Source organism: Danio aesculapii, chromosome 15 (genome assembly GCF_903798145.1).
Source record: "Danio aesculapii chromosome 15, fDanAes4.1, whole genome shotgun sequence".
Taxonomy (NCBI): domain Eukaryota; kingdom Metazoa; phylum Chordata; class Actinopteri; order Cypriniformes; family Danionidae; genus Danio; species Danio aesculapii.
Genome location: NC_079449.1, coordinates 17,539,227 through 17,564,690, shown reverse-complemented (window position 1 = coordinate 17,564,690; position 25,464 = coordinate 17,539,227). Strand labels below are relative to the sequence as shown.

Sequence of the window (25,464 nt, the reverse complement as noted above, 5' to 3'; positions counted from 1 at the left end):
TTTACTCATTTGTCAACAAGACATTTTGAAAATTGCCATTAGTTTAGATATATTATTGAATACAAGCCAGAATACATATGTTATTTAATTTTTATCTAAATATATCAGTTATACAGAATGACTCAATGAAAATATAAATACACCACAATGGGACAATATACATATACTTTTGAAGTCAGAACTATTAGCCTCCCTTTGATTTTTGATTTTCTTTTTAAAATATTTCCCAAATGATGTTTAACAGAGCAAGGACATTTTCACAGTATGTCTGATTATACTTTATCTTCTGGAGAAAGTCTTATTTGTTTTTATTTCAGCTAGAATAAAAGCAGTTATTAATAAAAAAACACTTAATGTCAAAATTATTAGCCCCTTTAAGCTAATTTTTTTTCGATAGTCTACAGAACAAACCATCGTTATACAATAACTTGCCTAATTACCCTAACCTGCCTAGTTAACCTAATTAACCTAGTTAAGCCATTAAATGTCACTTTAAGCTGTATAGAAGTGTCTTGAAAAAATATCTAGTCAAATATTATGTGCTGTCATCATGGCAAAGATAAAATAAATCAGTTATAAGAAATGAGTTATTAAAACTATTATATTTAGAAATGTGTTGGAAAAAAAAAATCTCTCCGTTAAACAGAAATTGGGGGAAAAATAAACATGGGGGCTAATAATACTGACAAAACAGTATATGCACAACAAGAGGTGAATTTTTTTAACTAACATGTTTTAGTTTACCATATTCATACAGTATTTCTCATACAAAACATGCAATAACAGTTATTTTAGTAAGAAAGTGTTTAAGGTAATATTCAAAAATAATTGTGAACACTTGTAAGCATAGGCTCTGTAACACAAATCCCCAGGGCTTTATTAGTTACATTGTTTGCAAGAGTTGGACAAACCTAATTGGTAAGTTTCCTTGAAGCACAAGAGGTTTATTATCAAAGGGTTTATTATATGTGACAAAACAAAATAACAGACTCTCCCACAGGTCTGATCAATCACAATTCAAGATGATGAAATTGCCTGTTGCTAATAATCCCAATTGGCCAATAAATACATGTCAGGTTAAGATTTACAATATAGCCTAAAACAGTTTGAACTAAAGAAGAAAAATGATCAATAAATACATCTTGTCTTTTTAAAAATATAATAATATATTTCTGAATCATGGTCCATTTAGGCATTTAGGCATTATTTATTAATTACTTAAATTTAAATTAGGGACTTGGTGAGATTGTGGAATGATCAGGTGATTATCACTATATTTTCAATGCCATAAAACTGTTAAAGCTGTGCACTGACCCTGGATAAAAGACTTTTTGAACATGAATACTTTGAACGTCATGATACATGTGAATAAATAATACATATGGGATTTTTTTTATTCTGCAATGTAACAAAGCATGAAATGTCTATGCTACCACTAAACTGCATTCCATTATATATGCTGGCATTTTTTTCTGGCTCTGTAATAACTTTTTTGTGTGACTTTTTTATTTGGAAAAGACCAGTGCATTGGCTAAGTGGTTAGCATGTTTGCCTCACAGCATGCAGGTGGATGGTTCAAGTCCCGGCTGGGCCAGGAGGGCTATGTGTTTGGAGTTTGAATATTTGCGTGGATTTTACTCAGGAGCTCCGTTTTTTTCCACAGATATTCTGTAGAGATTAATTGGATAAGCTAAATTGACAATGGGTGCCATGGTGGTTCAGTGGTTAGTACTTTTGCTTCACAGCAAGGAGGCCGCTGGTTTGAGTCCATGGTTTTCCTCCGGGTGCTCCGGTTTCCCCCACAAAGACATGTGGTTTAGGGGAATTGAATAAACTAAATTAGCCGTAGTGTATGAGTGTGAATGAGTGTGTATTTGGATGGTTCCCAACACTGGGTTGTGGTTGGAAGGCCAAAACATCTGCTGGAATAGTTGGCAGTTCATTCAATTGTTGTGACCTCTGAAATAGAGACTAAGCTGAAGGAAAATGAATAAATGGACTGTAGTGTGAGAATGCAAGAGTGTGTGGATGTTTCCCGCCTCTGAGAGTTGGGAATCTGCCAGTAATACAATTTCCAAGGAAATTGGCAACTCATTCCACTGTGGCGACTCCTGAAGCAACAGGGAATAATCCAAAAGAAATTGCGTAAATGTGCTGCATTTAAAAAAATGGTTCAACCAAAGAATCAGCTGTCTTGTCAGTCTAGCATGAGCGTTCTAAAATTTGATTTTCTGCCAGCCTCTCCTTTCAATCAATAGGACAATGGAAAATAACAAATGACATCAGGCACTTCTCTTTTATATTTTCATCAGGCAGGTACACTTTTATATTTTTTTAGGACCTACATATATCACGACATCAGACAGAGAGGATCCAAGTGCAAGTAAATTTAGTAAGAACAGAAAATATGTATCAACGGATACCAAATGGCTTGTCGCCGGAGAACATGAGAAAAAGCAAAGTCCAAAACAAAGAATACCAACAGGCCAAATGAAGTCGTCATACGAGGAACAGACAGCAGAGAATCCAGAGAGACGAGCAGACAGGGACAACAACAAACAACAGACTGATAACCAGCAGTAACCACAGGCTGAAATATATAGCCAGTGAAACAGGCATCAGCTGGAGGATGATGAGGTCAGCTGATAAGTCAGCTGATTCAATAGCACGCTGTCAACACAAAAAGGTAAACAAGCACACACCCTCGTATATGACAACACACATGGCATGACCCATAACATACAGATGGAACACACAGATCCATAAACCGTGACAATATACACTGAAGGTTTTTATTTGTAAGGTACCAATATGGACTCTTTAGGCTGTAACTTTTTGAACAGCTTTTGTATCTTTATTTCTGAGTATGGCATTTTTCTTTAAATTGCAAGTTGCTCTATACCTGCATGAAAAAAATGATATTTAAAAAATAGTTGAATATAGTAAACTGCATTGTTTACAATTTTAAGTCATTTTACAGTAGGTTTGGCTATACCAGGGGTAGGGAACCTATGGCTCGGGAGCCACATGTGGCTCTTTGACTAAAAATATGTGGCTCTCCAGCTGTCTCCCTTCAATAAAAAAATTAAACTGTCACTAAAAATCAATTTCCTATTGAAAATTAAATTAAAATAACCTTTTATTGTATATTTTACAGCAAAATGAATAAGAATAAAAGGACGTTTCAACCATTCTATAAATTGTCCTTTATTAATACATGGACTTGCTCAACATGTGATGCTATATATCCCTAATAGCTCTTTAAAAAAAATACATTTGTCAAAAAAATCCGAAATGGCTCTTTGCTGAAAAAAGGTTCCTGACCCCTGGGCTATAACATGCAAGTGTAAGTATAGCCCAAAAAAGACACTTTATCGGCATAGTTTAGCCAAAAATGAAAATGATATTACTAATTACACACCCTCATGTTGTTCCAAACGTCATCCATCTTCAGAACACAAGATATTTTAGGTGAAATCTGAGAGCTTCTCATTTTCCATTGACTGTAAGGTTTCAGAAAGTCTAGAAAGGTACCAAAAATGTCAGGTCCTCACATGTCAATATAACATTCAATGAATGTGGAATAAGGGTGAGTAGTTGATGGCAGAATTTTCATTTATTTTTGTGTGAATTGTTCTTTTACTATACATCCAATGATTCTAGGATAATGATTAAAGGATAGTTTGAACACACACAAATCTGTAATTTACTTATCACCCTCTTGTTTCAAACTTATTTGAGAGTCTATATTCTGTTAAATCCAAAAGAAGATATTTCAAATGTTGAAAACCAGACGCCATTGACTTCCACAGTATTTCTGTCCTGCTATGGAAGTCAGTGGCTACCGATTACCAATGTTCTTCAAAATAACTTCTTTTTTGTAACCTAATAAATATCTGGAACCATTTAATAGTGAATAAATGAGTACATTTTCATTTTTAAGCAAACCTTTTAATAGTGAAGTACCTTTTAACAATCTATTATTGAGATGAAATTGTAAATTAACATCTGATACAATCTGTGCTGATTATATAAGCCTAAGCTGATAAAAAAGACCTACAATATACTTATTAATCATTAAGGAAACAAACATGGCTGATATTAGTGTTATTAGCTTTTGCAGTTTATTTTCAACATGTACAAGCATAAAATTGTTGTGGTAATCATGTAGTCCCACAACTCTCCTGCTATTAAAGTACCATTGGCCTCTCTCTCTTTTTTTTTGCTCAGTTTCCTGAGGGGATTAGCTCTAATAATGTCAGAAACATGTCTGTCTATATAAGACAACATCTCTCTAGTAGTGTAGCAGACTGACTTCACGTTGTTGTTGCGTTAGGTGAGAAGCATTATTGCATGCTGTGTATGTGTTTATTACAATCTACATAAAGACATACCGATTTCTTTTTTCCACAGATTCACAATGGAGAACTTGTCCATCATAGTTAGTTTTGAGCTGACCCTGGATCCATTTTTCATTCCTTCAGGAGCAAAATATCCCATATTCATCTTTGGCATCTTCATCTACATGTTCGGCGCTTTTTGCAATCTGGCACTTTTGCTTCTCATCATTCTGACGGAAAGTCTTCACAAGCCAATGTACTTCATTCTGTTCAGCCTCCCTCTCAATGATTTTGTCGGGATCACATCCATGCTTCCTAAAGTTCTCTCTGACATTTTGACAGAAACCAATAACACATACTATCCTCTCTGTGTGCTGCAGGGTTTTCTGCTCCACATGTATGGAGGAGGTGTTATGTTTGTCCTTGCTGTGATGGCTTTTGATCGCTACATTGCCATTTGTATGCCGCTACGATATAATGCTCTCATGACACCAAGAGTTGTGATGACGGTTGTGGCTCTTGCGTGGGGGCTTGACTTTGTTATCATTTGTGTGTTGTTTTCCTTGCACGCATTGCATTCAAGATGCAGATCTCATATTCTGAGTTTGTTTTGCGATAACCCTTCTTTACTTAAGCTGGCCTGTGGTGATACTACTGTCAACAACATATTCGGCTTATTTTTAACAGCCATTATGCAGATTATTACCATTTCCATTCAAGCATTTTCCTACGTGAAGATTCTGATTACCTGCTTGACCACAAGAAGGTCGGAGGCAAAGAGCAAGGCTATTAATACATGTGTCGCTCAGCTGGTTATTTTCATTACATTCGAAGTTGTTGTGACTTTCTATTTGCTGTCCCACAGATTCTCAAACGTAAATGCAAATCTGCAAAAAATAATGGGCATGCTCATTTTTTTGGTGCCTCCGATTATGAATCCAATTGTTTACGGGTTGCATAGCCATGAAATACGAAAACATATCCTTAAAATATTTCACAGAAAAACTTCAGTGTAAAATGTGTTTGATCACATCATAGCTTGTGCCAAGATGTTTATTAATAGAGCTGAACTATTAGTCAGTAGAAGGCAATTGCTAAGCAAACTATTGAGAAAATTACTCAATAATTAAAGAGGATAAAAGTGAGCTATTTGTTTTAATTGGTTTAACATTCTATGATTTTCCCACTTGACTTTAAATATGAATACAGGAGCATTGTCATTGTCAGTGTTTTCTGGTATCTTCTTATGTGAAACACTTTATATCTTATTATTTTGCAATAATGCTTTTCTGTCTAGCACTCATTGCACTCAAGCCTGGCCCAGATTGACAATTTTCCTTATTTTATATGGTATATTCTGTATACATCCTTGTCCTTTCCAAATTGGTAAAAACAAACATTTTAAATAGCTTACCTATATTTATCTTATACAGTTGAAGTCAGAATTATTAGCTCCCCTGTTTATTTTTTCCCTCAATTTCTGTTTAACAGAGAGACGATTTTTTTTTCAACACATTTCTAAACATAATTGTTTTAATAACTCATTTCTAATAACTGATTTATTTTATCTTTGTCATGATGACAGTAAATAACATTTGACTATACATTTTTAAAGACACTTCTATACAGCTTAAAGTGACATTTAAAGGCCTAACTAGGTTAATTAGGTTAACTAGGCAGGATAGGGTAATCAGGCAAGTTATTGTATAATGATGGTTTGTTCTGTAGACTATTGAAAATAAATATAGGTTAAAAGTGCTAATAATTTTAACCTTAAAATGCTTTTATTCTAGCCGAAATAAAACAAATAAGACTTCTCCAGAAGATAAAATATTATCAGACATACTGTGAAAATTGCTCTGTTAATCATAATTTGGGAAATATTTAAAAAAGAAACAAAAATTCAAAGAGGGGCAAATAATTCTGACTTCAACTGTACATGTGCCACTTATAGCAAAGTCTTTTGTTTGTTATTAATAAAGTTTCTAGAGAAATATGTCCTTGTTCATATTGACGTGTTATCACATTAATGCAACTAGTGAGTTTCTTCAAAGCAAAGTTGGTTGATTGTAAATTTGTTAACACCAAGGGGACACCATTAATAAAATCCTTACAGGTCTCATTCATCAGACTGAATGCTCAAATGGATGAATAAATACATGCACACTGTTTATATTAGGGCAGCACTGTAGCACAGTGAGTATAATAAAAGTGTTTTGAAAACCGGGCAGGGTGGCTCAGTTGTTAGCACTGTCGCCTCACAGCAAGGTCACTGGTTCGAGCCCCGGCTGGGTCAGATGGCATTTTTGTGTGGAGTTTGCATGTTCGCCCTGTGTTGGCGTGGGTTTCCTCTGAGTGCTCTGGTTTCCCCCACAAGTCCAAAGACATGTGCTATAGGTGAACTGGGTAAGCTAAATTGTCTGTAGTGTATGTTGGTATGTCCTGGTCCTCCAGGTTGGGGGTTAAGTGCTGGGCTAACGACCCACCTCGTAAAAATAAGATGTTACGAAACACCAACATGGTGCAGCTAAATATCAACTTCCATATAAAACGGCCTTGGGAGTAACTCAAAGAACCAAATAAACATTAAATGTTAAAATACATTAGAAATGATTGATTTTTTCGACAATATCCCATTCAATATAACAGACTGTATATGACAAACTCAAAAGTTTTTATAGGACTGACTCATATGATGGTGGAACAATGTAATGTGAATGGTCATTCACCAATAAAACATTGATCGGTTTTCATTCATTCATTCATTTTCTTTTGGCTTAGTCCCTTTAATTATCAGGGGTCACCACAGTGGAATGAACCTCCACGTATCCAGCATATGTTTTACACAGTCGATGCCCTTCCAGCTGCAACCCAGTACTGGGAAACATCCAAACACTCATTCAAACTACTGCAAATTTAGTTTATTCAGTTCACCTACAGTATAGCGCATGTCTTTGGACTGTGGGGGAAACCGGAGCACCTGGAGAAAACCCATGTAAACACGGGGAGAACATGCAAACTCCACACAGAAACGCCAACTGACCCAGCCGGGACTTGAACCAGCATCCTTTTTGCTATGAGGTAACAATGCTAACAACTGAGCCACCCTGACTGGTTTTCAAACCAGTTTTATTTTGTACAGTACTTCTGTTATTCAAATTTAATTTATTAAATAGCAATATTTCACAAACAAAATAAATAAATAAGCAAGTCAGACAAAACAATTGATTTATTTTGATGTAAAATGTAATTTGTATAAAATTACAAAAATCAACGTTGCTATCAGTCAAATCTATTTGCTTTCCACTAAATAATAGATATGTGAGACCATTGCCATTAGAGATACCAAAAACTAATTATATTTCATGGTTACCTACTATAGAGACTTAAATCTCAGTGATTGGTATAATCCAGATTCCAGCAATTGTGGATAGTTGTTCCTCCATTTTCAATCTGAAATACACCAGCCAAACTAAAATGAGCTCTTTAGCATTTTCAAAATTTTCTGTGCCCTTTCAGGTCGGGAACTCTGAGTTACATCAGAACGACAGGGAATTGTCAGATGACCAATCATTCTGAAGAGTAAAGCTACGGTCACACTGGGCTTTTCCTCCCCATAGATTTCCATTCATACGCACGCGAATGCGTCAGACCGGAAACGCAGGGTCATGCGTTAAGTTTCGCAGGTTGCTGCGGTGCAAAGTTCAAGCTTGGTGAACTCTGACCTGCGAAATCGCATCACTTGACTACGTGAGACCAATCGAGGATCAAAACATGACCTCTCTGGACAGAAATTTAAAACATGGAGCAATCGCTCACTTTTTTAAATGTCTAATCATCTTGTTTAATCCCGCCCCTTTTCACAGCACCGTACGACAGAATTTCGCACAGACAAAGCCCGGTGTGACCGTAGCTTAAGAATAAGGGCAATAAATGCCTATGAATTGGCATGTGCTGCTCCTCACAGGTGCGGCCGATTATAATCAGCTAGGTCCGGTATATTAGATTAGATTAGATTCAATTTATTGTCATCACACATGTACAAGTACAAGGCAACGAAATGCAGGTATGCAGGTATATAGCCTGCACCTGAAGGAGAGCAAACCAGATTTTTTGCTTTAGAAACCTCATGTAAGAGAAAACTTCTGCTAGACTGAATCCTCTATAGAGAGCCAGTGGCAGGTATGCAGTGCAGGTGCAGTGGTCAAGCTGGGTGTATCTCCTATCCTCTGGGCATTTTGCTGGATACTCCTAAAAGAGCATGCACTTCTGGATGCAGTGATTTCCTGTCCCCGAATGATGGACAAGAGTACTGTATCACATGTCTGGGGGTCCAGCATGTTGACTCGGTGCTCGCAGACAGCTCATGCTCTCACTGCGAGGGCAGTGGACCACCCAATCCTCCACAGTGTGCCTCATCCAAGCATTGAATGTTTCTGGCGGTTCATCCTCTGGGATGGCTGCACTTCGCTCGATGACACAGGATTTCAGATGTCCATCGCAGTATCAGTGGGTAAGCTGTCATGTTTTAATGCCAAGACAAACCTGTGAGGAAGACACGGGAGCTAACCATATAACTCAAATTAAGTGTTCACCCTGGATAGGGCTAGCCATATATGTTCTTCTCCTTTGGAACCTGCACGCTTTCCCAACATACTGTCATATCTGAAAATCCCTAGCCTATAGTTAAATAGGTAAAAGACTTGTACGACCCCCTAAATTCTTAATATTCCCATATTCTGGTAGTCAAGGGCCTGGGGATGTTGGAAGGTTGCAACTTTGGTGACTGTTTTGTATGCTATTTTCTTAGCAAACATCACACCAAACGCAGATCCAACTACTGTGGCACTTTACATACACTCCCCATAGTGTTGTTCCGAAAGGTAATGTCTTGGTTCCTGTCCTAACCTATGTTCCCCGAAGGAAGGAATGGAGATGTTATGTCTCATTACATGGTGGCTGGATCACTTGCTGAAGGCTAGGCACTCGGCTTCCTTAAAGTTAAAGCCTGGCTTGTTCTCCTTCAGGTGCAGAATATATACTTAGTTGATTATAATCAGCGACACCTTTGAGGAGCTGTACTTACCAACTTATAGGCGATCATTGGCCTCTTTTCTTACTCTTCAGAGTGATTGGTCATCTTGCAATTCCCCATAATGTCATTCTGACATAATGGCTGCATCCGAAATACTTCCGCATACTTCCATACTATATAGTACGCTAAAAACAGTATGCGAGCTGAATAGTATGTCCGAATTCAGAGAATTGGAAAATCAGTATGTAAAAAGCACCCAAATAACCTACTACTTCCGGCAAGATTCGAGTGCACATCGGATGGACGCAATGCTATCTCATGATGCACTGAAAGAGAATTCATGAATGTTTGTAAAGCGACGCAACTCATGCGAGTAGGTCACGTGATCATGACAAAATGGCGGATGTAGTAGGTCCGAGTTTCATTCATACTGCTCACATTCATACTGTATAGAACCTACTTTTCTAACGCCTGAGTAGTACGTTAAAATTCAAATGTAGTACCTACTTAGTAGTAGGTGGATTTGGACGCCTTTCTGTCTCCTTTCTTTCCTTCAGAGGACGAGAGTTATGACAGTCACCAACACATTTGCGTGAGTTGAATATGGGTAAGGTGACTTAGTGCTGGACAAAGATTAAATGCATCCAAAAATAAAAGTTTGTTTTCACATGTGTGTATTTTATTTATTTATTTATTTATTATGTGTGATACAAACACATACATAAAAACAAAACTATACAAAACTTAATTTGAATCATATACATATATATTTTATATCTAAACATAAATAAACATTTTCTCAAATTTATGCATGCATGTGTGTATTTATATATAACAAAATAAATATACACAGCGGACACACATATATTAAAAAACCTCAACACTAATTAATAACAATTACAAATTATTTTATTGATAATAATTTGCATCTAATATGCATGCATGTGCGAAGTATATACGAATCCCATAGCCAGCCAATGAGAAATATGCAGTTTTACATAATGTGTCTTTAGGGGCTATAATGTGGATGATGTCAGTAAGATAACTGTCTATATAAGACAAAAGTGCTTCAACTTGACCTTGTTGGTGATAAAATCAACAAACTTACTGTAATCTCTAAACCTAAAGGTTGCATGAGGTGAGTGATAGACATTTTGGGGGCTTTTAATCATAAGAATGTCAAATACAAATTTTCTCTTTTTTCCACAGATTCACAATGGAGAACTTGTCCATCATAGTTAGTTTTGAGCTGACCCTGGATCCATTTTCCATCCCTCCAGGAGCAAAATATCCCATATTTATCTTTGGCATCTTCATCTACATGTTCGGCGCCTTTTGCAATCTGACACTTTTGCTTCTCATTTTTCTGACAGAAAGTCTTCACAAGCCAATGTACTTCATTCTGTTCAGCCTCCCTCTCAATGATTTTGTCGGGATCACATCCATGCTTCCCAAAGTTCTCTCTGACATTTTGACAGAAACCAATAACACGTACTATCCTCTCTGTGTGCTGCAGGGATTTCTGCTCCACATGTATGGAGGAGGTGTTTTGTTTGTCCTTGCTGCGATGGCTTTTGATCGCTACATTGCCATTTGTATGCCGCTACGATATAATGCTCTCATGACACCAAGAGCTGTGATGGGAATTGTTGCTTTAGTGTGGGGCCTTGACCTATTTTTCATTATTTTGCTGTTTGCCTTGCAGAGCAAGTATTCCAGATGCAGATCTGACATTTTGAATGTGTTTTGTGATAACCCTTCTTTACTCAAGCTGACTTGTAGCAATACTATAGTGAGTAATATAATAGGCTTGTTCAACACAGCCATGATCCAGATTATTAGTGTTTCCATTCAAGCATTTTCCTATGTGAAGATTTTGATTACCTGCTTGGCTACGAGTAAGTCTGATGCAAAGAGTAAGGCCATTAACACGTGTGTTTCTCAGCTGGTTATTTTCATCATGTTTGAGATTGTAGCAACTTTCACTATCCTGTCGCACAGGTTTAAATCTGTAAATGCAGATCTACAAAAGATTATGGGGATGCTCATATTTTTAGTGCCTCCACTTCTGAATCCAATAGTTTATGGACTCAACAGTCATGAATTACGAAATAATCTGCTTAAAATCATACACAGGAAAATAGCCCAGATGTAAACCTTTTGTAAAATATATGTTTGTCTCTGTTTATGCCAATAAGTCACATACAAATCTCTTCAAATATTAGTATTATATGTGCGGACACTTATTTTAATCAATACACTTTTTGTTATAGACACATAATGACATATCTTAATCTTGTGTAAATAAAACTGCATCTTGATATTATTCAGCTTATTTTTTCGAAGACATTTTTTCATGTATTTCTATTTTGTCTGGTTTCACACTGTACAAACATTCCTGTAAACACACTTTTAGGTCTTTAGATACGTATTTTATATTTCTGAAATGAGTGCACTTTTAAAGTAATATGAAATGGCACTGGGAACATATTAAGAGTTGCAATTACTATTAAAAAACCCTGATATGATAAATATCTCAGTTTAAGTTACCGGTAAAGAATGACGGATAACACTTACAATACAATATAATACAATACAGGTGCATTAATAATATATACTATGATAATTTCCTCTTTAATTTCAAAATAAATATAAAACATTACTTTAATCATATTCAAATGCATTATACTGAATATATTTTAATTTTGTTTTATAACGAACCCATAATAATGAAAACATAACAATTTCATTTATAATACAATGGAGTTTAATGCTTAATAGACTAGTCAAGCTGCATCTGCCTTTAATTTGCTCACTGAGGACATCTGAATTGTGGTCTATCCGTTGAGCAACAATATGTCCACTTAAAAAATTGAATTCAGTTGCAACATTTAAATGGAACAATTGCTTTTTTTTAGAAGATGAACAATAAAACAAACCAACAAAAGATTATGTTATATTAGATATGACAATGTGTATTAAAGGCATTAACCGTTGGAGTTAATGGTAATGCCCCTAAATTCTCCCTTTATTCTCAGATGGGATAGAGGGGATCAAAGGTTGGGCCCGCGGGCCTTAGTTTGGGCATCTCTGCATTAAATAATGTATTAACCAATACAAACAGTTGAAGTCAGAATTATTAGCCCCCCTGAATTATTAGCCCCCCTATTTATTTTTTCCCCATTTTCTGTTTAACGGAGAGAAGATTTTTTTCAACACATTTCTAAACATAAAAGTTTTAATTTAACTCATTTCTAATAACTGATTTATTTTATCTTTGCCATGATGACAGCACATAATATTTTACTAGATATTGTTCAGGATATTTCTATACATCTTAAAGTGAAATTTAAAGGCTTAACTAGGTTAATTAGGTTAACTAGGCAGGGTAGGGTACTAGGCAAGTTATTGTATAATGATGGTTTGTTCTGCAGACTATTGAAAGATATTTAACTTAAAGGGGCTAATAATTTTGACCTTAAAATGGCTTCAAAAAATAAAAACTTCTTTTATTCAAGTAAAAAATACAAATAATACTTTACAAATAAGAAGAAAAAATATTATCAGACACACTGTGAAAATGTCCTTCCTCAGTTAAACATCATTTGGGAAATATTTAAAAAATGAAAAACAATTCAGAGGGGGCTAATAATTCTGACTTCAACTGTAAATAATCATGACTTAAAGTTCTCATGAAGAACTAAACCATTTATGTTGCTGCTTTAGGAACACATGAGCATTCTTACACTATTAATCCATAGATTAATCAAAACATTTGTATTAGTTAAATGAATCTTAATGTATTTATTCCCTAATATCATATTACATTAACTAATGATGCATATTTGTGTTAATTACCACAATAATCTAAGCTATGTACTTTAGCTTTCAATTGTCTGTTTTAGTTAAATATTAGTGATAATCAACTATTTTAAAAGGGATCTTTAAGATATGACATTACTTGTTAGGCACAGGACTAAACAAATTGTTAAGTAATATGCCATTGTGGTTATGGCTTTTGAATAAGGTTATTAGGTTGAATTTAGGTTGTTGAATTAGTTCGTTTTGTGCCTTAACAAGGAAGTCATGATTATATGTGCATTAGTTAAGTATTACTTGATGTACAGTATATTAGTGCCACTATATATTGTGAAGTGTTACCAACTGACCGTATTCTGAATTACTCAGTCCAAGGAGTTCTCCTGTTATACTCATTACTCAACTGAAAAAAGAGTGCTTTGTAGTACTTTGGGCTCATGTTCAGTAAAATATTCTCAAACATATAATATCTACAATACACATACACTCTATGAACATTCATTGTCATTGTAATCCTCTTTGTAAAACTCTTTTAAGGCATAATAGCAGAAATCCTTTTTATTAAAAATGAATCCTCAGTGCAATGGTGAATTATATTACATTTATTTATATATTTATGTAAGAGAAAATCAAAATAATGAAATGTAAATCTAATACAACACACACTACTAAACTCCAGTAACCATAATAAATTAATGAGGATATACTGCACTGTTGCAATATTACATTTCTATGTTAGTTTATCAAACGAATTTAGCATTAATCAAATCTTTGCAGGGGGCACAGTGGCTCAGTGGTTAGCACTGTTGCCTCACAGCAAGAAGGTCACAAGTTCAAGTCTCGACTGGGTCAGTTGGCATTTCTGTGTGGAGTTTGCATGTTCTAGTTTCCTGCACAGTCCAAAGACATGCATTATAGGTGATTTGAATAAACTAAATTGCCCATAGTGTATGTGTGAATGCGAGAGTGTAAGGGTGTTTCCTAATACTGGGTTGCATCTGGAAGGGCATCCGCTGCGTAGTATCTTTGCATAAATATACAGCAGGAGTCTCTGGAGAAAATACATTATGCTTACTTTACATTAAAATGATCGCACATATGCACAGAAAATCTGCACAAAAGTGCCATCCTACTTTCTATGATGCCATCTTAGCATACGCCACTGAGCCAGACTTCCACTTTCCATGCACGTCCTAAAAAAAGAAGCCAACATATTTGGGTCACCCCCTTGTGGCTGGCTGCAGTAGAGATAAAACACATAAAAGACCATGTAAACACATGAACAAATGAAACTGGATTTTGCAAAGTTTGGAGTGCAGCTACTGGTCAGGATTACTGCACACATTTCAGCTCCAAACAATGTTATGGGTTCAAGATGACATTATCCATACCTGAGATATTTTGACTACTTTTTCACAGTGGTGGAGATGTGTCATCCATCTGTTTTACAGTTTATTAGGTGAATAATGGATATTTTATTCATTCATTCATTCATTTTCCTTTGGCTTTGTTCCTTATTTATCAGGGGCCACCACAGTAGAATGAACCATTGCATATTCCGGCATATGTTTTACGTAGTGGATGCCCATCTAGCTGCAACCCAGTACTGGGAAACACTCGTACATGCACATTCACACAAGCACTCATACACTACAGCCAATTTAGTTCATCAAATTAACTTATAATTTTGCATGTCTTTGGACTGTTGGGGAAACCGGAGCACCTGGAGGAAACCCATGGGGAGAACATGCCAACTCCACTCAGAAATGCCAACTGGCCCAGCCAGGACTTGAACCAGCAACCTTCTTGCTGTGAAGTGACATTGCTAACCACTGAACCACCATATGACTATGTCATATGGCTATGCCACCATATGGATATTTTAATACCTGGATATTTCCCATAAAAAAGTTAATTGTGTGCGGATTTGCAGTGAAAAGAAAATATCGAAAATTTTGAAGTACCAAATGTTAACTTTCAGAAGCCATGCTTGATGTAATATTGAAGACCTATTGACTCCTCGTTTGACCCCTGCCTGTCTGACCCTCCTGTTTCATAATAAACTGCGTATGAAACATCACCTCCAATGTTAATTTCAATTTTGGCTAAATGAAACATCTATTTTTGTCATACAGAGACGTGGAAAACATCATTCAAAACAGTAAAGGGTTTAATTTACATATAACCAGATGCATTTAGGCCTGTCCAGTTTTGTCTGGGAAAGCACCTCCTGAAATGATCTGAGCAATCAGATCTATATCCGTCTCAAATTCATATCGGTGTGCATTTACACCTGTCCATTTGACAATCGGATAGCTATTCGATAAAAAAAATGGCTGAAGTGACCAGGTGTAAACAGCTCCATTGAAAATAATTTTTGATCAGCATTTAGAAACATTCCAAAAGTTATGCACAATTTTGTAGTTACATTTGTAATGTAAACCAGAGTCCTGACAATTAAATCAAAACAGAGAACGTTACTGAAACATTATTAAAAATGCAGTGCATTTCATATATAAATCACGTATATTTAAACAGACATTACATCAGCTTGCTTCATAAGACCATAAACTGAAGCTTATCCTCCCTTAAGACCCACAGCTCTCAAGCTTTTTTTCCTGAGCATATAAATCTGCATACATTCAATGCTTTACCATAGTTTACAGTGGTGCTCATACTGTAGGTGGTGCCTTCAGATCAAAACTTAGACAACAGTTAACCAAGGTAAGAACTATTATGTTATGAAATGCAAACAAATCTTCGTTTGTCATATTTCATGCAACTATTTCTATGTTAACAGTGTCTATATTTGTGTTTCATCAAGGTGTTTGATGGCAGGAAACCTTTCAAATCCTACTTTCACGTTCTACCTCAAAATTGCAAAATTTGATATCGAATCCAATTTAAAGTATCCCGTGTTCTTCGCTGGAATTCTGGTCTACATGTTCTCTGTGATCTGCAATACAACTATTCTAGGACTGATCATCAGCCAGAAAAGCCTTCACAAGCCCATGTTCTACATCCTGTTCAGCCTCCCATTGATCGACTTAATAGGAATCACTGCCGGTCTGCCCAGGGTGCTTGTGGACATTGTAACCGAAACGAATGATGTCTACTACCCTACATGCGTTCTCCAGGCTTTTTTGATACATTTATATGGAGCTGGCACACTTTTTTTACTGGCAGCCATGTCCTTAGACCGATACATAGCAATATGCAATCCACTCAGATACAACTCTATCATGACTCCTAGTAGAATATCTGGGCTCATAGCATTTGCATGGGGCCTTGATTTTGCCGTAATAACCGTCTTATTTTCTCTGCAGGCCAGACTAGTGAAATGCAAGTCTTTTATCACAAACGTGTACTGTGACAACCCATCTTTAATTTTGCTTTCGTGTGGAGGCGATTTGAGTGTGAACAACATTTATGGTTTATTTCTGACAGCATTTATTCAGATAACCAGTGTCTTTATCCAGATGTTCTCCTACGGATGCATTGTAATCACATGTGTGAAGCAAACACACGCTGATTCAAGGGTTAAGGCTTTAAATACTTGTGTGGCTCAGTTCACTACGTTTATTCTCTTCGAAATGGTGACGGCTGTTGCTATTATATCATATCGGATTCCTGAATTTCCTCCCACTGCACAGAGAGTTTGTGGCTTGATGATTTATGCTGTCCTGCCAGTTGTCAATCCAGTTATATATGGACTGAAAATGAAAGATATCAGAATAGCATTGTTTGTGGTTTTAAGAAAGCACAAAGTTGTTGCAGGTAAAAAAACAGATGTTGTTAAAATCAGAAAATAATTTGAATATAAGAGCTGTAATTGTTGTATTCTGGATCTAAATGAAGACACATTTAAGTGTACATCTCATTTTTAATCTGAGAGCACTCATGTTAAAGAATAAAATGTGATAAAATGTATCAAACATCTGTTTTCAGATCATTTAATCATACAGAATTTTTTTTATTACCTTATAAATATGTTAGTAATTGTCATCACCTTTTTTAAACTGTTGTGCACATATTAAAACAAAGTATATGCAGTCCAATTAGTAACAAACATTCCATGGTTGCAATGCTTTTAATGTACATAATCATATATTCTTGTATTACATCAATACATCTTTCACATTCTTTCTTAAAATTAAAAAGTAAATGCATATAAATACTGTATCATCTGTGTATACTGTAATATTTACTAGTATTTGTGGAAACACTTTAGTTCTGGTCACACTTCATGCTATTAACTACTGGCTTATTACCTGCCTATTATTAATATATTAACTGTTTATTAGTAGTTATGAAGTATGACCTAATTCTACATCCCCAATCATACCCAAAACCTAAACCCAACTTCTACCTTACTTGCTATTAATAAACATTTAATTAGTAGATTATTCAGCTATTAGTGTTAGTTAATGGTTTGTTAATACCATGAATTGTGACCTAAACTAAAGTGTTACCGTATCTGTTACTGTACTTTTTCCTCTGTGAATATATTTGAAAAAGTAAGTGAATAATTATGATAAATATATTAGATTAGATATATTGATCCTTGAATGAATAAATTCTTTTTTTTGCTTCTGCTTGCCACAGTTGTGTTAAAAAAAACTTCTTGAGCCACTGTTATTAACAATAGTGATACATGTGTATCCACTTGTTAAGTGTGACATCACGCAAAGTGGCTTCCGGGACCAAGCAATCTATCAAACTGTATGGGAAGACTCAACAAATGGTAATAATAAACGTTTACAAAGCAATGTAATACTTTATGTAATATATATCCATGCCTAATATCAGAGGGTCAGAAAGTGATACATTTTTATAATTTAAAAAAATATATATTGATGTCTGTGATGCAGCAAGTCCAGAGACTGTTGTGTACACCATGCTTTTATAAAACATTCACTTTAATGTGTGATGTGATGACTAAAAAGTGGCCATATAAACAAGTATTGTCTCATTCAGATGAGTAGGCGGCTTGGACCCAGAAACAGTATTCTATACATCATGACTTAACAAGCGGATTGCAAATTATTTATACTTGTGGAAGTAGTGGTGTAACAGAAAAACCACAGACCCAGCTAGTATGCCATGGGCCCCTTGTTCTGTGAAGTTCTGTGAAGAAGTGTTTGTTTAAAATAATTATTTGCTTAATTGTTAAATGAGACAATTAATTCATTCTGTGAAAAATAATTACATTTTTAAGACTCAAAACATTCAAAAAACATTTTACAGTCATTATTTAGTCCGGCAAATGTATGATTAAGGACCGCTAAAACAAATTTTTTTCAGCATGGATTAATTAACTAGTACAATAAAAATAGTACATTTGGATTTCATGCTGAATTTTAGGTGGGAGGTCAGCAATGTATCCCACATTCTTGTAAATATATTATTTATATAAATTATTATAAATAAATATTTCTTTCTGAATTATGATGCAAAATGAGATGTTTCAAACATTGTTAAAAACACCTTAATTTTAAGAAAATAGTTGATTTGAGAAGGGAAAATGTATGAAGAAGTGCAGCAAATTAAGACTTTCATTTAAAATGATTTCAAATATGAAGAATAGTTAAAAATACAAATAATGGTCTGGGAATATTTCTCATTCTGTGGCATATTTATCGTTTACTATGTTTCATGAATCAGTTTGAATTCATTAGAATAGATTATGTTCCTCTAAGCTTAAAAAAAAGAAGAAAGAAATTATTAAAGGGGTCTAGTGTTCTTTTTTTTAACGTGAACCTCTTGAATGTGTTAGTCAGTGTGCAGTGTATGTTTGGACATAAAAAAGGTAACTCTTTATTTTGATGGTCCAGTTGAGTGTTAGTAGACTGTCAGAGTTATGATAAATTTCAGGACCTAAAAATACAAACTCTGTATATATATATATATATATATAGAGAGAGAGAGAGAGAGAGAGAGAGAGAGAGAGAGAGAGAGAAAGAGAGAGAGAGTTTATATATATATATATATATATATATATATATATATATATATATATAAAGAGTTACGATAAATTTCAGGACCTAAAAATACAAACTCTGTATATATATATATATATATATATATATATATATATATATATATATATATAGAGAGAGAGAGAGAGAGAGAGAGAGAGAGAGAGAGAGAAAGAGAGTTTTATATATATATATATATATATATAAAGAGTTACGATAAATTTCAGGACCTAAAAATACAAACTCTGGCAATTCAAGTCATTAAATGAAAGCACTTGTTATTTCAATGCATTATTTATTTTATTTTTTTCAGTTAATGCTTTTCAACAAACCTTTTTTTTTACATTTTATTTCAAATACATTTTGATCCATACAGGTCATCATCATGTGCCATTGTTTTATTTAGTAATTTGCCCATTTTCACAAAAAAACTTTCACACAAAAAAAAAATCCAGTAAGAAGATAATTTCTATAATGACATTTGTCAAAAAATATAATTAAAAAAATAATAGGTAAAAAAATAAGCTTAGAAAAACTAGCAGGGGCGCCACGCATGGCTCAGTGGTAACCACTATTGCCTCACAACAAAAAGGCCACTGATTCAAGTCCCGGCTAAGCCAGTTGGTATTTCTGTGTGGAGTCTGCATGTTCTCCTCTGTGTTGGTGTGGGTTTCCTTCGGGTGCTCTGCCCTACAGTCCAAAGACATGCACTATAGGTGAATTGGATTAACTAAACTGGCCGTAGTGTATGAGTGCACGTGTGAATGAGTGTGTATGGGTGTTTCCCAGTATGGGGGTTTGGCTGAAAGGGCATCCGCTGCGCAAAACATATGCTGGAACAGTTGGTGGTGCATTCCACTGTGACACTCCCTGATAAACAAGGGACTAAGCCGAAGGAAAATAAATGTATGAATGAATGAAAACAGACTTTCATACAAAGACCAGGTTTACATCAGATGCTGTTTATCTTGCTTTTGAAACCATTGAAAATTTTCTGCCTGATCTCTTTAGTTTTAAAACCATAAATAAGTGGATTCACAAGAGGAGGAAAGATAAAATTTGATATAGAAAACACTCTGCGTAGGAAAGCAGGAATGATCTCAAATCGATGTGCAAGAAGAGGAAAAAGAGTGTTGATTTCTAACAACAGAAAGACCACCAAATGAGTCCCACATGTCTGAAGAGCCTTAACCCTTGCCTCTGACTGCTTGTTAGTAACACAAGTGATTAATATATGAATATATGTGAAAGCCACAACAGAGAGAGCAAGGCCATGGTAAAAAATGATGCAACACAGACCGTAGATATTGTTCACCTCTATGCCGTCGCATAAGAGTTTCATCAATGGTGTCTTATAACACACAAGATCAGTCATGTGTGTCTGACAAATCCTGTAAGGCAACAACAGAACGCAAATTACGGATATAGCAACAAAATTAAAAAGCCACATACCAATGATGATTTTCAACAAGTTATTGGTTGTCATAATAGCTCCATATCTCAGTGGGCAGCAGATTGCGATATATCTGTCATAGGCCATAGCGGTAAGAATAAGATAAGAGGCTCCGCCATTCAAGTGTACAAAAAAGCCTTGAAGCAAACATGCAGAGTAAGATATAGATCTGTCCTGAGACCAGATACTGTACAGCAGCTGAGGAAAAAACATGTAGCCCCCAAAACATCATTGATCGGCAGGTTGAGCAACAGTATGTACATTGGTTTATGAAGATTTCGGTTTGAGCAAATGGTGACAATGATTGTTAAATTGCAAAGTAAGATAAACAAGTATGTTGTTAATCCAAATATGAACGCAGGATAAATGTTCGCCTCAGGCAGTTCCAAAGAGTGTAATGTCAAAACCAGCGAGAAGACAGATTCATTTGGATACATGGTGAATGTTCTCAATATTTACCACCTATACAAACCAACATACACATTTTATTTATGCTATCAATTTGAATAAGCTACAAATATAAAAAGTAGCACATTGAAATCTTGCCAGAACTTTTCAGAAGTTGGTGTCCAACATTTATGTCTCATCCTTTCATTTAGCCACATCCAGTAAGAATCATCTTACTCGGCTACTACACGAAAAAAGCAATCAATTTTAAGGAACATCAGGTCAATATAAAGTTATGAATATTCAAAGCCGTTCACATCACATTATACAATTATAGCATGCTAGTTACTTGCTTATAGCCAATCAGCAGTTTTTGTGATTTGTACAAATAAGGCCTTTTGTGCGTGATCTAATACTACTTTCAGATTAAGTTACTCTGCATTCACAAGAATACAAGTTGCTCAGATAAACAGTATCTGCCTCAAAAGCGGCAAGTTAACATCCTGCACCACAGTTGAATGACACCTATAAGCTAATTTATAGTCATGAGGGTGGGCAGGAAAACTGATGTATTTTTAACGTTGGGTTAGCCATGGGAACAGGTATTGTTATGTAGCATATGCTCAGCCCTGCTGGTAGATAACTACACGCATTTCAAAACACATCATTACTGAAAAAAAGCAAGCAAACAAACTATAAAAAAAGCATTTTGTCCCTTGGATGTTTTGTAAGAGGCACAGCTAAAGTAGATCCAGGCAGGTTTTGGAACCACACTATAGTTTCATATCACTATGCCAAATATTACGGAGCCTTCAACTAAAACAAAAAACCAAAACAGGCTGACCAATTGGGAATGTTCAAAAAGAAAGATGTTCATGTATTAAGACAATTTATTAACTATATTAATGTTATGAAGCGGACAGGAGACAGAGGTAAGGAAACGTTAGGGTGTTTATTAAATGACAACAAGGAGCACATGAAGGATAGCCAGGAGGATCAGGAATGATGTTGGGGTCTTTTCCTCCGTGGCTGGGTAACAGGAATACACGAGGATGGACAGCACACACCAGATACAGCTGACAGAGGATGACACAGACTTGGAAGGACTGGAAGACAGGACGATTCGGGAGGACCAGGAAGACTAGGAGGAATACAAAGAGAACAGGTAAGTAAATCGTTTGTTTTAGCTGAGGATGACTACGCTGAGTGGTCGCTCAGTTGTCCGCTTTCGTCGAGACGAGCCCGGACAATGAGCGACTGGAGTGCTGTGCTTTTATCTGGTGCTCGTGAATGTGATGCAGCTGTGTGCTCATTAGAAGTCAGGTGATGGTGATCTTCGTGAGTGGGGGTCGTGAGAGCCTGACCAATCCATGACAGTACCCCCCTCCCCAGGGCCCGCTCCTGAGGGCCGACACCATCCGACGCCGTGGTGGTCTCCCTCTGCCTCTAGGCGCTGGGAACTCAGGGTGGCTCTCATGAAACTCCACCATGAGACTAGGATCGAGAATATCAGCTCTGGAACCCATGTCCTTTCTTCGGGGCCGTACCCTTCCCAGTCCACCAGGTACTCCAACTGGCCACCACGACGTCGGAACGCAAGATCTCCTTCACTGCGTAGACGGCTCCTTCTTCTAGGAGCAGTGGAGGAGGGGGTTTCCTCTTCGTGGTCAGGCTCTGTGGAGGGAAGAACAGATCGTGATAGGGTTTCAGGAGTGATACGTGGAATGTAGGGTGAATACGGTAGTGAGAGGGTTAATTGTAGTTTGTAGGTGACGGGGTTAACCTGTTTCCACGATGGTGAAGGGACCAACAAATCGGGGACTTAACTTGCGAGAGGGCAGTCGCATGCGTATGTCCCGGGTGGATAGCCACACCTTTTGTCCGGTGTGTATCTGGGTTCTTCAGACCTTCTCCTATCGGCGGTTACCTTGCTTCGACGGACTGCCCTCTGCAGATGTTGATGAGCCTCGTCCCAGACTCTCTCGCTCTCACCGGAACCAGTGATCCACTGCGGGGACATCAGATGGTTCGCCATCCCAGGGAAAGAGCGGTGGTTGGAAGCCCAGGACGCACTGGAATGGCGTGAGTCCGGTGGAGGGTTGCCGCAGTGAATTGTTGGGCATATTCTGCCCAGCCCAAATACTGGCTCCAGGAGTTCTGGTGACCACTGCAGAGGTCCTCAGGAACCGTCCCACCTCCTGAATCTTCCTCTCTGTCTGCCCGTTGGTTTGGGGATGATATCCAGAAGAGAGGCTGACGGCCACACCTAGGAGCTTGAAGAAGGCTTTCCATAGACGTGAGATGAACTGTGGACCTCTGTCCGACACAATATCTTCTGGAATACCAAATGACCTGAAGACTTGATTAAAGATATTGTCGGCAGTTTCAAAGGCTGTGGGAAGACCTTTCAGAGGGATTAGTTTGACAAACTTTGAGAATCTATCTACTATGACTAGAATACAGGTATTACCTTCTGACGAAGGGAGGTCAGTGATAAAGTCCACTCCTAGGTGTGACCAGGGACGGTTCGGAATCGGCAAGGGATGGAGCTTTCCAGCGGGTAGATGACGTGGGCTCTTGGATTGGGCACAGTCCTTACAGCCCTGAACATATTGCCTCACATCCCTTGCCATGTTTGGCCACCAGAATCGTTGGGATACTAGCGAGAGAGTATTGTTGATCCCTGGATGTCCAGTGCCTAGCGAGGTATGTAAGGAGTGGATCAGATCTACCCGGTGTTCAGGTGGTATGAACTGCCGATGAGGAGGGCATCCCGGCGGAGCAGGGGCTTCCGGAGTGGCAACGACTGGAGGAGCGTTCCAGGTGATCGGACAAATGGAGATGTGTTCGGGAAGAATCTTCGTTGGGAGTTCTTCATGATCGTGATGCTCGTGTAAACGAGAGAGAGCGTCTGCTCTTAGATTCTTGGGTCCTGGACGATAGGAAATGGAGAAATCAAAACGTGAGAAGAAAAGTGACCATCTGGCTTGACGTGGACATAGTCTCTTGGCCTCTTTGATGTATTGGAGGTTTTTGTGATCTGTGATCACCTGGAACGGATGTTTGGCTCCCTCCAACCAGTGACGCCACTCCTCCAAGGCTAGCTTGATTGCTAGAAGCTCCCTGTCTCCTATGCTGTAATTCTGCTCCGCCGGGCTCAACTTCCGAGAGAAATAGGCACAGGGATGCAGTCGGGGCGGTGTATCATGATGTTGAGATAATACTGCCCCGACGCCGGTGGTGGATGCGTCCACTTCCACCACGAAAGGAAGATTGGGGTCAGGATGAGTCAGGAGTGGGGCCCTTGTGAACTCCTTCTTAAGAAGGCGGAAGGCTGCGGCTGCTTCTTTGGTCCACTCCAGTCCTTGGGTTTACCCTTGAGGAGATTAGTGAGAGGTGATGTAATCCTGCTGTAGTCCTTGATAAACCGTCTATAAAAGTTAGCAAACCCAAGAAACCTCTGGAGCTCCTTAATGGAAGTGGGTTCTGACCAGGATAGAACAGCCTCAATTTTCTTCCCATCCATACGTATACCGGTTTGGTCAATGATGTATCCCAAGAAATGAATCGACTTCTGGTGGAATGAGCATTTCTCCGCTTTGAGGTAGAGGTGATGTTCTCTCAATGTGTGTAGGACCTCCGCAACGTGTTGGCGATGTTCGGCCTCACTCCGGGAGTAAATGAGGATGTCATCTATGTACACTATTACACAGTGGTGAAGAAACTCCCGGAGGACTTCATGAATGAAGTTTTGGAATACGGAGGGGGCGTTGACCAGACCGTAAGGCATGACCTCATATTCATAGTGGCCAGTAGGGGTCACGAATGCTGTCTTCCATTGGTCCCCCTCACGTATTCTTATCAGATTATACGCGCTGCGGAGGTCCAATTTAGTGAAGACTTTAGCTTCTCGGAGCTGTTCCAAAGCGGCTGGTACCAGAGGAAGGGGATATCGGTATTTTACTGTACCGTTATTTAGGACCCTGTAGTCGATGCATGGACGCAGCCCTCCGTCCTTCTTGGCCACAAAGAAGAAGCTTGAGGCGGCTGGTGATTTGAGTGACGTATGTACCCCTGACTCAGAGCCTCCCTTATGTAATCTTCCATTGCCTGATTCTCTGGAAGCGAGAGCGGGTAGATCCTACCTCTTGGCAACTGGGCATCTGGAACTAGGTCGATCGCGCAGTCCCATGGCCGATGCGGCGTAGCTGGGAAGCTCTCTTGGGGCAGAAGACATCATGAAAGGAGCTGTACTCCTTAGGAATGTGGATAGACTGCTTCTCAGGAGGGCTCTCGACCGATGTTGCAAACAAAGAAATGGGGTTCCGACCTTGAAGAGGGAGATTTGGAAAACAGGCAGGTGTACATCCAGATCCCCATTTCTTTATCTCTCCTGTGCCCCAAGAGATGATGGGATCGTGCTTCACCAGCCACGGGCGCCCTAGAATGATG

The 25,464-nt window shown here is 37.6% G+C and overlaps 4 protein-coding genes across 4 annotated transcripts; 3 read left to right on the top strand and 1 right to left on the bottom strand.

Moving 5' to 3' along the window:
* Positions 1 to 4,420: 4,420 nt before the first annotated feature.
* Positions 4,421 to 5,356, top strand: or71aq1 (odorant receptor, family 71, subfamily AQ, member 1). The gene has a single exon (XM_056474507.1). The coding sequence runs from the start codon at positions 4,421 to 4,423 to the stop codon at positions 5,354 to 5,356; it is 936 nt and encodes a 311-aa protein (XP_056330482.1).
* A 5,235-nt stretch (positions 5,357 to 10,591) lies between these two features.
* or71aq2 (odorant receptor, family 71, subfamily AQ, member 2) lies at positions 10,592 to 11,530 on the top strand. The gene has a single exon (XM_056474551.1). It carries the CDS (start codon positions 10,592 to 10,594, stop codon positions 11,528 to 11,530), a length of 939 nt encoding a protein of 312 aa, XP_056330526.1.
* Positions 11,531 to 16,025: 4,495 nt separating this feature from the next.
* On the top strand, positions 16,026 to 17,006 carry or71at1 (odorant receptor, family 71, subfamily AT, member 1). Its single transcript, XM_056474553.1, has one exon. It carries the CDS (start codon positions 16,026 to 16,028, stop codon positions 17,004 to 17,006), a length of 981 nt encoding a protein of 326 aa, XP_056330528.1.
* Positions 17,007 to 20,124: 3,118 nt separating this feature from the next.
* On the bottom strand, positions 20,125 to 21,062 carry LOC130242428 (olfactory receptor 51E1-like). The gene is given in 2 exon segments (XM_056474543.1): positions 20,125 to 20,837; positions 20,840 to 21,062. Coding segments are annotated over 2 exon segments (936 nt in total).
* Between the last annotated feature and the right edge of the window lie 4,402 nt (positions 21,063 to 25,464).

Bases quoted from the DNA above. Each gene is read 5' to 3' on its own strand.
- or71aq1 (XM_056474507.1), top strand. From the start codon at position 4,421: ATGGAGAACTTGTCCATCATAGTTAGTTTTGAGCTGACCCTGGATCCA.
- or71aq2 (XM_056474551.1), top strand. From the start codon at position 10,592: ATGGAGAACTTGTCCATCATAGTTAGTTTTGAGCTGACCCTGGATCCA.
- or71at1 (XM_056474553.1), top strand. From the start codon at position 16,026: ATGGCAGGAAACCTTTCAAATCCTACTTTCACGTTCTACCTCAAAATT.